Consider the following 12,380-nt stretch of genomic DNA (forward strand, 5'->3'; position numbering starts at 1 on the left):
AAATTCAGACAAAATTTTCAGAAATTAGTATTTCTTCCCACTGTTTCAGGATGATCAACATCAGCCCAAAAACCGATCGTTCCCCATTATCAAAAGGCCATTTAAGACAATTTACTGATGCAGACTTAGACCTAAATCCCCAGCTCCCAAAAAATCAGAATGTCACTGATCCAGGTAGTTTTGCTGAGGGTAACTATAAAGAACAGCAGAACTATTCAAAAGAGGGAAGAGTAATTCCTTCTACATGAATGCTTCCCACCTGTGAAGAGTGACCTGAACAACATCCTCCCTGATACATTAAGCATCTGCAAAGAAATGGTGCCAAATCCTGTACTGCAGTAATTCTCAAACTTTTGTACTGGTGACCCCTTTCACACAGCAAGTCTCTGAGTGCGACCCCCCTTATAAATTAAAACCACTTTTTATATATTTAAATACTGGAGGCAAAACAGGGGTTGGGGTGGAGGCTGACAGCTCTTAATCCCCCACATAATAACCTCATGACCCCCTGAGGGGTCCTGACCCCCAGTTTGAGAACCCCCTGCTGTACTGGGCATATTAAGGTCACTGCTGCTTTGGGAGCCTGCATAACAGCATCACACCAGTGGCTGGGGCTGGAAGGAATCATTAGGTCCGGTTCACCATTGTCCTGCTCTAATGCATTGTCACGTACACCTGTGCACAATGAGCGCTGGCGAGTCAGAATGGCGATGTCTTTGCACGGAGGGGCAGGGCAAAGCGGCATCAGGCTGCGAGTGCTTGTAGAGCAGAGGCGAGCACAATAGCACCCAGCTCTCTGTGCAGGCAGAGGGAGCAGAGTGTCTGTGGGTGACCGGGTGGAGGAGTAGCATTTCCCCGGCTCGTGTCTCTGCAGAGCCCCGCCAGCCTAGGGGTCAGCAGAGAGCCAGAAAGGCTCCAGCAATCGCACTGCAACTCCTCCCACTCCTTCCCCAAACGAGCAATGGCTGCGAGCCTGAGACTCTGGAGGCTGAAGCCCTCCCGGATCCTCCGCTGCCCCCTTGCCTCTGGGTTCAGCCGCGGCGCCACAGCTGGATCGGGGCAGCAGCCACAGCTGGAGAAACTCACCAGCACTCGGCAGCTGGATGGCATCAGGTGAGACTGCGCTGCTGCACCCGTGGGAGCCGCTGAGAAAAGGGTCAAACAGAACCGACTAGCGCTGGGACTTCAGAGTAGTCCCCACTCTCCCCAGTGCCCTCATGGGCCATTCCCGTTGTGGGATTGTGTCTGTAACCCAGACCCTAAAACGAGGGGTGTGTAACGCACTAGACCCCACCCCCAACTCGCCCTTAATAGCAAAAGGGGTTGAAATGCTGATGGATTTCCCTGACATGCAGACAGAGTTTTCTATGCAGTTAATCTTCATAACACTGGGTTTCTGGTGTCAGTGATTTAATGAGACAATGCCAACTTTTGTGGGGGACCTGCATAGATTTGGCTTTTTAAAATAGTTTACAGGAGCAGGGATGGGGCCTTCCCACGTGTCTGTTACTCTGTTCAGTCCCTAGCACAGTGGGTGTGGCTTAATAATTTTGACAGAACATTTGCACTTCTAAATTTTCCTTGTGGTATATAAAATCCTGAATACACTGCCCATGGTGTGCATGGTGCTGTCTGACCTATGAAGAGCCGGGAGTCTCCCTGCCACAGAGATTTACCAAAGGGCTTGTCTACACTGGCAATTTACAGTGCTGCAACTTCCTAGCTCAGGGGTGTGAAAAAAACACGCCCTGAGCGCAGCAAGTTTCAGCTCTGTAAAGCGCCAGTGTAAACAGTGCACCAGCGCTGGGAGCTACGCCTCTCGTGGAGGTGGGTTTTTTTAGAGCCTGGGAGAGCTCTCTCCCAGAGCTGTGCCGTGACTACACAATCCACGTTAAAGCGCTGTCAGTGTTTCTCAAAAGTCAGTGTTTCTCAAATGCAGCCACCAGGGGCTTTTCTTGCAGCCACAACCTCCTGCGCTGTGATGCAGGGGGGAAGTGGCATAGTAGTGGCCCCTCCTGGGTGCTTCTGGATGCACCACCTGTGTGTTGGTTGCTGTATCTGCCAGCAGGGGTTGGGCCCTGCTCCCCTCCAGAGACACCTGGGGCACAACACTGGAGGAGCAGCTGGTGAGTTCCCCACCTTCCCAGGAGTGGTGGGGCTCAGGCTTTGGGCTTCACCCTGTTGTGTTGGGGTGGCAGGCTCTGCCCACGGGGCTTTGGGCTCCAGCCCCCTGCTGCCTCCCCCGGCCACCCACCTACCACCTCCATCACCCCTAACCCCGCTGCCTCCCCTGACCCCCATCCAGTGTTTAATTTGTCCCGGGCTTGCCAGGGTTGGGTACGTCTGCTGTGAAAAGTGATACTTGTATGTTTGTTAATATCACTTTTCACAGCAGACTTACTAGCTAGCAATAAATATATTACAATAATTTGGAAATGTGTATGTGCATATTTATTTGTTTTTCCTAAAGCTAACCAAATATTATAGGAAAAAATATGAGAGCGGCTATGAGCGAGTGCGGCCACCAAAAAATTTGTCCTGAGAATCCCAGAGCTAGATCCTGCAGTTGCTTCTGTATGGACGGACTCCTGTGCCTGCCTGGAGCCCCATTGCCCAAGGCTCCCATGCTTATTCCCATCAAGTGTAGTCCTGTTGACCTAAATGGGATTATTCACAGTCACAAGTGTTATGCCTGGTCTTAAGTGTGTGCTGGATTGGGCCCTAAACAGACACAATGAGGTACAGGACATAACTGTGCCTTCTTAGTCCCACAAAGTGTGTGGCTTGGAATTTTTAAATTAAATTTTGTATTGGGGGAGGGGGGGCTCCTGCTTTCACTTTATGAAATTGTGATGCTCTTACCCTTTGCCACCATGGGAGAGAAGTGATAATAGAATAAACATGACTTCTGTCTGTTCCCAAGAGGTGGCCTCCCAAGGATCTAATGATGAACACATCTGGTATGTATAAGTAAGCTCTGTAGCCAGTCCATATCTGATACAGAGGAACATGACAGCCTCCGTCAGGGAACAAAGTTATCAAGAAATGCTTTCTGGTGGCAAGTTTAAAACCAGATTCAGCTGTAAATTCTTTAGCAGAGGGACAGTCTTTTTGTTACATGATTGTACAGTGCCTAGCACGATGGGGTCCTGAGCACTGATGAGGTCTCTTGGCTCTACTGCAATACAAATAAATAATATTAAATAAAATAACAAATTTCAAGTGCCCGTCCTTATTTTGACCAAAGCTTTGATTCCAGAAACAGTCAGAGAGATTCTATTTTGTTTGACTGGATCATGACCAATTTGTTATTAAAATCTTTACAGACACATTATCTTGAATAACCCTAAGAAAAGAAATGCTCTGTCACTCTCTATGCTGAAGTGTCTCCGCGATGATATTCTGCATGATATCGAAAGCAAGGCTCTCAGAGTCATCATCATTTCAGGTACTTCCTTGATCTCAGGGGAAAATAAAGGTTGGAAAAAAAGATGGGTTAACTGCCTGTTCTACAATGTCATATACCTAGTGGTGGTTTGGACAGTGTTAGAGCTGGGCAAATAATGAATGTTTTGGTTCACTGTCAGTTCCAAATTTGCAGAGTTAGGGCCATTGTTTATCCAGCTGTAAAATTGGAATAATACTTACCCAAACTCTGTTAGGTGTTTTAGATGAATGTCATTACAGATCTGGGGATCCTGCAAAGACTTACATATATGTAGGGCTTCTATTTTTCAGGGCTTATTAATTTCATTTTTAGGGGGTTATTTTTAGCAATTTTTAAATTTTATGTAGCTGTAGATGGTACAGTCTTCCAGGGGAGCAGTGGGGGCAAAAAATCTAACTTGTTTGAAGACTGAGCTTGATAAGCTTATGAAGGGCATGGTATGATGAGGATATATGGCCCATATCCCCAATGGCTGGAGATGGGACACTAGATGGGGAGGGCTTTGAGTTACTACAGAGAATTCTTTCCCAGGTTTTTGACTAGTGGGTCTCACCCACATGCTGAGGGTCTAACTGATCACCATATTTGGAGTCAGAAGGAATTTTTCCCCAGGACAGATTGGCAGAGACCCTGGGGGATTTTCACCTTCCTCTGCAGCGTGGGTCACAGGTCACGAACTGGTCTGAACGAGTGTAAATGGTGGATTCTCTGTAACTTGTAGTTCTCAAATCTTGATTTAAAGACTTCAGTAACTCAGCCAGAGGTTATGGGCGTATTACAGGAATGGGGGGGCGGGGGGGTGATATTCTGTGGCCTGCAATGTGCAGGAGGTCAGACTACATGATTATGATGGTCCCTTTTGGCCTTAAAATCGATGAGTCCAAAAATCAGGGATGTTGGAGTTTTCTCTTTGTATACACTGTAATGAGCAACCTCTTCATAATGTTCCCCGGTGTACATCAACCTACTACTGTTTCGAACCACACTATGCTAAAGCGCACCAGGGAACCTTTAGTGCCCACCAGCAGGGTCTGCACAGACCAGTTAATGCGCAACACATTTGTGTGCTTTAGAAATCACCCCCTCATAGTCTCCATTACTGCTCTGTGTAGACAAGTCCTTAAATACAAGTAACCATTGCCAGGGTTTATTTGATAAACACTTTTATATCGTGTTTTATTGGTTAAGACTTAAAATCAGAAGTCCTACAGATATGCTTAATTTTACACAATGTGAGCAATACCTTCAAAGTGACCTGAGAGAGTACTACCCACACTGTTTGAACCTAAGCGTATGCATAAGTCCATGCAGGGTCTGGCCCTACTCTATATGTGCAATAATAAGTACTGATGATAGTAATAACGAAACTTTCCTTCACTCAGTAAAAATACAAATCTACACCAGTGACAAACACTGCAGAAACCCTCTTGTAAGCTGCAGCGTTTTGGACCGTTACTGCAATATATTTTTAAGGGTTCATAAGTCCAATTGCTACTTTTCTTTTCTTTTAAAAATCAATTTTATATATAGGGATTTTTTAACAGAATAAAGCCTAGGTTACAATGACCATCAGGTTAAAGAAAATTCCTTTTTTTTTTTTTAAGGGTTTACTGTTCAGAGGTGTTGAGCTCCCACAACTCCCATTGATTTCAGTGGCAATTCCAGAGGCTCATGTGCTTAATGTTGATATTGTGATCAATGTCACAACATGTTGTGCAGAAGTTCAGTGGCTAGGACACGATATTGAGACTCAGGAGATGTGGATTCTATTCCCAGCTAAATCACTAGCTGCCTTTGTACTCTTGCGCAAGTCTCCAAACTTCACCGTCCCTCAGTCTCCCTATTTGTAAAAGGAAAGATGACAAACATGATAAAGATCTAAAAGTGACCAGCATTATATAAGAGCCAAGTTTTATTATGTCCCTTCTTCCTTCTAGATACTCATATAACCCCTATCACTATAGGTAAAGTTGATGGGGATGGTATAAGAACTGGAATAAAACAGTAATATCTGAGCACTTCCAGAGCATATAAAATATGCGGTGTTTTCTGAAAAGCTTGGCTGAGCCCTGTAAAACCACATCACTTCCTATTGACTGAGGTAGGAAACTGCTAAACACAGGGGGCCAAATACTACCCCCCTCCCATGGAAAAGCCAACAGGATGAAGGAAAGAATTTCAAAAATTCTGTGGGTGTGAACTCACGTTATTTTTGAGGGGCTGCAGCCTCCTGACTTCACAGAGCTTGAGGATCCTTGGAGATATATGGTTCTATCCTCGCAGATCACAAGGCATACACGCAGAGAGCCAGCCCCACTATGCTTTTCCCTTGCCTCCTGCGCTGCCCAGTCCCCCTCGCTCAGGAGCAGTGCATTTGGTATACCACCTTCTCTCCGAGCTGAGGAGGGGGTGTCACTACTGCAAGAAGCAGCACTAACTCCCCTCTGGATTTCTCCTAGGAGACCTGAGTTGCTAAGGAGCATTTCACACACAGCAGTAATATTAATAAGGTGAACATGTGGCCTGTCGTGATTTGTCACGATGGAGGTACCAGGGCCGGCTCCAGGCACCAGCTAAGGAAGCAGGTGCTTGGGCGGCCAATACAAAGGGGCGGCACTCAGTTTGCTATTGGGGCGGCACGTCCGGGTCTTCGGCGGGAATTTGGCGGCGGGTCCCTCAGTCCCTCTCTTCCTCTTTGAGCTGCCGTCGAAGTGCCTCGCCACTTGGGGCGGCAGAAAACCTGGAGCCGGCCCTGGCAGGTACCTCCTGCATTGAACCGATCCGTAGTGTTACTATACAATTAAGAAATTGTCATGTTTTCACCCCAGAGGTGGCTGCATTTCAGCAGCTTAAGAGATCCCTTTGTATGGCTTGTATATCAATTTAAGATTATAAGGTGCCTTGGATGACTTTGGGATGAAATATATTTGAGCTACGTGCATGTAAATTCTTATTATGTCTGCCATTTTGTGCCTCTCCTAGATGACCAGTTGTCATGGCTTGCACTAAGTGACACAAGAGGTGCTCAGTAACAAGTGATGTAAGATCACTGTTGCATTTCACTGGGTACTTACAATGGAAGGCAAAGTGAAGCTGAAAATGAAAGCTCATGGGCTTCCTCTACAGATGTGTCCTTACAATGCCCATTAGAGTCCATGGGGCTTATGTGACTAAATGCCGTACAGCAGTCAGTATAATGGCAGTTGAAATCTTGATCTAAAAAACAGGCGCCAACATTTTGTGATGTTTTTGCAAAGTACCCCCGCCCCCATTTTTTGGGTATCTCTACTTCTGCCATGTAGGACTTATTACATTCTGCATTGTCACCAGCCCAAGATGCTAGATTCATTCAGATCAGCGATGTTTACAGTTTTTTTTCTTCATTTTATTGCATGCTTTGCAGCGGAAGGACCTGTATTTTCCGCTGGCCATGATTTAAAGGAATTGTCTAGTGAACGGGACACGAAGCACCATATTGAAGTATTTGAGACCTGCGCTGAGGTAAGCCAGGGTTTTGGTTTTGCACTAATGCCAATGAAGAGGTGTTGGCGTTTCAGTGAATCCACTATTAAAGTGAGGAGCTGAATGGAGCAATGAAAAAAGTTTTTAAGAAGGGAGAGAATGTGGTGGTCTAGTGGTTAGAGCAGAGCTTGGCCCTCTAGACTCCTGACTCCAGTTCCTGACTCTGCCACTCTCTGATCTTGGACATGTTATTTCCTCTCGTCATTTCTCCATATGCAAACAGAAGTGCAAGGATTATGCATGATTAAAGGTTTGTATCTGCAATATGCAAATGCCCTAAACTAGGTATAATTGTTGCATGTTCCTTTAAATCTTTTTAATATTTGATCCATGTATCATCACTGCATGAGTCTTGCACTTTGCGCAAATATGGATCAATTCCTTATCTGTTTCATAGGCATAATACTCCTAACCTAACTTGCATCAATTAGGATCTGTTGTCCTATTCCAAAACCTAGTTGATCAACTGGAACCAATAGGGACACATGGTTAATTTACTGATATTTGTTAAAAGCTCTGAGAACCTCATGAGAAAGTTGCTATGTAAGTGCCAGGTACGATTAGACATACTGATAACACCCATGGATTTGCCTGTTTTGTATGAGTAAGATACATGTTTAATTTAAGGCTGATTTTTTTTCTCCTTTCAGTTGAAGACAGGGGTGGCTTGAGGTTGGGTTCATGGGTTCAGTTGCACCCACAGAAATCATGAAACCAAGGGTGCAAAACCAGGAAAACAGGATGGGGAGGCAGCCAGGCCGAACCGGAGTGGCACTATGTGCAAGATTTCAACACCCAGAGTGGGGAGCCAGCCCCAGCTCCGCAGGACAGGAGCAGCTACTTCAGGGTGAGTGAGGGGATGGTCTCGCTCTCCAGCCCCTGCCTCTCAGGGCCTCCCCTCAGCACCAGGCTGGGATTAAGGTTGCAGTGCTAGGAAGGAGGGGGCTGCTGCAGGTGGTCAGTGCCCCCTCAGCTGTTTAGTATAGTGCACCCATTGAATCAGGGCTGGCTACATTTACCCCTGGTTGAAGATAGTCATGTGTTATTCATACAGGCTTGTGCCTAACCCCCATCTGAGCAGTGTCCTGCCATGCTGACCATGGGCAACTCAGCAAACAGCCACTGGTTCATGGAAAAGGGAAGATCAAACTGGAAACATAAAACCTGTTCTACTGTCATATAGAGTGGAATCAAGAGTTTGCAATTTTCTCCACTTTAACACCAAAGGAAATTAAACTGTCCTGTGTGTATAATTAATACCATGAACATGTGCAGGATTTCAGTTATCGGCAGTTCCAGCTGTAATCAGCAGGTGGATTGGAATAGAATGGCTCAGATATTTCATTCTTTGGGGTTCATGATGTAGCAAGGTAGGCTTTGATTTAATAAAGAAAAATATAGGAGGATTAGCAGACTATTTGTAGTGTAAAAAGCTAAGTCAGTGCATAAGTCTTATACAGAATCAGGGCCTTAGTGTATGACGAGTGTAATAATTTAGCCATGAGTGTAAGGAACAAATAAGGCACCATGCTTCAAATAAATATCCTGGGACCATGAAAATGATAAAGAAGGTTCAAGAGGAAATGAAATGCCAGGGACTAAAATAAATAAGATATGATCTTTTTTTTTCTAACAGGAATATCTTGCACTTTACCCCTATGTGGCAGAGAAGTCTGATTGGTAAATAGCCACATCTTACATGTGGGGAAACTAAGGAAGTTAAGTGACATACCCAATGTGGTCTGGTGAACAGAGAACTGGACTAGGGGCTCAGGTGACATTAGTTCTAGTCCTGGCTCTGCTAGTGGCCTGCTGCATGCCCTTGGGCAGATCACTTCATCTCTGCCTCAGTTTTCCCATCTGTAAAATGGGGATAATAATACTGACTTCCTTTGGAACACACTTTGAAATCTACTGATGAAAAGCACTGTTTAGAAGCTAGGTATTATTATCCCACACAAAACTCTGATACATCTTGGAGTAGAAATTAGCTCTCCTGACGTGTTTAAACACAAGAAAACAAATACGGTATTTTTTTTTAAAAGCATGTTTTGAAGAAAGTACCTGCAGATGTGATTACTGTACACAAATGGATTCCTTGCCTGGTTCCATGTCTCAAGAAGTGCTGGACACTAGTTTTTAAACAATAGCACAAGAACTGAGATAAAGGCAGAGCTAATGCAAAACTGAATTTGGAGATTTCAGCCAAGGAGTGTAAAATATGATTAAGCAGAAGTGATTTCCCCGCCACAAGAAGAGATGAAGAAACCAGCTGAAATTTGTCATCTGGTCACAATGTGCTGATGTGAGTTGGTAATCATGATAACACTTAGCAGGTAAATAGCACTTTTTATCTGCAGAGCTCAAACATGGGTAAGTATCATTATACAGATGGGATCAGTACCACAGAAGTGTCCTGACCACCAGCTCTGTGTAATACGCTTTGGGGGTAGGGGCTGTCTTTTATTGTATGTTCGTTCAGCACCCAGCACAATGGGACACAGATAATAATCAGTGAAGATAATTATTGTATCTGTAATAACATCGTCAAGTCATGGATTATGGGAACATGTTGCACCTACGCATCGGTGACCTGCTGACCACTTCCTTTTGCACATACAGGTCATGACTCTGCTCCAAAAACTCCCCGTACCAGTGATTGCCAAGGTAAATGGCTTGGCTACGGCAGCAGGCTGCCAGCTGGTGGCGAGCTGTGACATTGCAGTAGCGAGTGAGAAATCCAGGTTTGCTACACCCGGAGTCAAGGTCGGGCTGTTCTGCTCCACACCAGCTGTGGCCGTAGGGAGAGCCCTTTCTAGAAAGGTAGGCTGTGTTCAAGAGAGAACTGTTCTCTCCGGTGCCTGAAAGTAGACCCTGTATTTACGTGCTCTAGCTCCGATCCATGCACCTTCCTCACTCAGCACTTTGTAGTGCAAAACATTCCACTGCCAAAAGCAACTTTAGAAAAAAACATTGGTCTTTGGGGGGCTGGGAAGTCCAAGAATAGTGTAGATGTGGCCTTTATTCCAGGACAGCAGCTCTGCTACCTCCCTGATCCCAAGCAGCGGGTCCCCACAGCAGCAGCAGATCAGCACAGTAGTTCTTCTCCCTCCTGCCAGTAAATTCTTTCCTTTAGACAATGATGCTTTCCCCCTGCTGAGAGACCCCTCCAAGTGCAGGATACCAGTCCCATTAGGTATCCATTCCTGCCAAGCACTGACATTTCAATGCCAGCATGATCTGCTTAGATCTGTTTTAAATAGTATCTATGACCCTCCTTTATCTCCTCCCCTTTTCTTTCCTGCTGACTGTGAGTATGGGCCTCACTCACTACATAAGGAATACGATGCACTTCACAAAGCCTTGTTTGAGCCGTGCAACCTCAGGTGCCAGTCCTCGTACTGTATCCATCTGGGCAGAAGCTCGTCAATGGGGATCTGCTCAAGTGCAAGGGTCCTCCTGTGCAGGTCAGATTGCAGGAAAGGGACCTTAACCCTTAACTTCCTGGCTCTGATGCCATCCTCTTGAAATCTAGTCCATTTTCTATTGAGTGAGTTAGAATGGTTTGATACTACAGCTGCTCCTGGAGCATCCTTCCAATATTTCTGATTGCACAATTCCATGTTTAAAATATGTCAGTGTATTTTTTTAAAGTGCAAGTGCTCCCATATCAGATTAAAAAGCACCATTGTTGCAACTATTAGAACTTCTGTTTTTACATCTTATCAAATGGAATGTGTCTGAGATGCTTCTATTTGTAGCTACTGAAGCAAAGACGATAACAAGGGTAGTTAGACCTCATGATTCAGGATATCAGCTGATTGCCCCTACGGTCAGCAAGGCATTTTTCTCCCCATATTTAGCACTGTACAATTAGCCAAGTACATTATGGATTTTTTCCCTCTCATTTAAAGCATCAGACACAGGTCACTGCAGGAAGCAGGCTACAGAAATAGATGTAGCCGTGATCTAACACGAGCGACAGGGAGTCTAATTAAAAACACACACACACACAACTAAAACTAAGGCCAACATTTTCAAAAACTACCCACTGATTTGGCATGCCTTCATTTTTATTCTATTTTGCTTTTTGTGTGCCCAATTTAAAGCACCAGGATGGGCCTATGTTTTAGAAAATGCTGAGTGCCCACCCCTCCCCTTTGCTTCAGTTGGAATCATGGGGGTTCAGCAGTTCTCGGTAGCAGGATCAGGTGACTCAAGTTGGCACCTAAAATCTGTGGGCACTTTTGAAACATTTTTGCCTCTGGACTCCACCCTGCTCCCATTGAAGCCCATGAGAGTTTTGCCAGTGACTTCAGGGGTGAACAAGATTGGGCCTTATGTCTCCATTTTAATTGCTGACGTAAACCAAAGCAAGTTGAACTGGCTCAGTAGGATTTATGTTTTCTGTCCAGGTTGCATTAGAGATGCTGTTCACAGGAGAGCCTATTTCTGCCCACGATGCATTGCTGCATGGACTTATCAGCAGGGTGGTACCAGAAGACAAGCTGGAAGAGGAGACCATGAAAATTGCACGCAAGATATGTGAAACTAGCCGGTCTGTTGTGGCACTGGGGAAAGCCACCTTTTACAAACAGATGGCACTGGACCTTGATGCTGCCTACAGAATGACCTCCCAGGTCATGGTGGACAATCTGACACTGAAGGATGGACAGGAAGGAATAGAGGCCTTTATTCAGAAACGCAAGCCTACCTGGTCACATAGTGTGAACACAGCTTGCAAATGAGTACGCTCAGGCTTAGCTAACTCACACCAGTGTCTTCTCTGTGAAAGTCCCAGGGACTGTATTTTTGGTGTTGCTGAAAACTATATTTCACTTCTGTATTGTGTAGCCCTTGTGAGGATGATGGCCACTGGCACTGGTGATGAGGAAGGTATGTTCAGCTTGGACTATGGGCAAGTCCTCAGATGGTATAAATTGGCATAGCGCTGGTAAAAGTCACTGGAACTATGTTGGTTTACACCAGCTGAGGATCTGGTCTTCTGTCATTAAGAGGCAACAATATTGCACAGCTATTGGACGGTATGTCCATGGTTCAGCAGGGAGAGTGCCTCTAAGCAAAGATACTTTGTTCCTAACAGTGAAGTTCTATGCTACTTTGTTTGCTTCCCCAGGTTTTGCATAGTCAATTAATGCAGTTGCTAAATCTCATGGATTTCTTTCTTCCGAATGTTGGGATGGAGAATGCTATCTCCACTCTCCACTTCTACAGATTTTCCATCTGTAAATATTTGGCAATGTTTTCCCCATTTATCACATACATCGATTTGCTAAATTTACTATATTTAGCTCTCCTATTCCCCTTATAGTTAATTTATATCAGGAGCATGATTTTCCACTCATAACGCATTTTCCAATAGCTATATGTGGTAATTTCTTTTAGGTCT

General features: G+C 45.1%; 1 protein-coding gene across 1 annotated transcript; it reads left to right on the top strand.

Moving 5' to 3' along the window:
• The first annotated feature begins 961 nt into the window (after nt 1-961).
• Nucleotides 962-11,718, top strand: ECHDC3 (enoyl-CoA hydratase domain containing 3). The gene is made up of 5 exons (XM_065423756.1): nt 962-1,113; nt 3,327-3,448; nt 6,852-6,949; nt 9,593-9,793; nt 11,386-11,718. The coding sequence occupies exons 1-5, from the start codon at nt 962-964 to the stop codon at nt 11,716-11,718; spliced, it is 906 nt and encodes a 301-aa protein (XP_065279828.1).
• The last annotated feature ends 662 nt before the right edge of the window (nt 11,719-12,380 follow it).

The sequence above is a fragment of the Emys orbicularis genome, chromosome 1, assembly GCF_028017835.1.
Source record: "Emys orbicularis isolate rEmyOrb1 chromosome 1, rEmyOrb1.hap1, whole genome shotgun sequence".
NCBI classification, from domain to species: Eukaryota; Metazoa; Chordata; order Testudines; family Emydidae; genus Emys; species Emys orbicularis.

What these genes read in the sequence shown, in the direction of transcription:
- ECHDC3 (XM_065423756.1), top strand. Translation starts at nt 962, where the DNA reads ATGGCTGCGAGCCTGAGACTCTGGAGGCTGAAGCCCTCCCGGATCCTC. An exon ending in TATTTGAGACCTGCGCTGAG is followed by an intron (nt 6,950 to 9,592) that starts GTAAGCCAGGGT and finishes TTGCACATACAG; the next exon opens with GTCATGACTCTGCTCCAAAA. An exon ending in GGAGAGCCCTTTCTAGAAAG is followed by an intron (nt 9,794 to 11,385) that starts GTAGGCTGTGTT and finishes TTTTCTGTCCAG; the next exon opens with GTTGCATTAGAGATGCTGTT.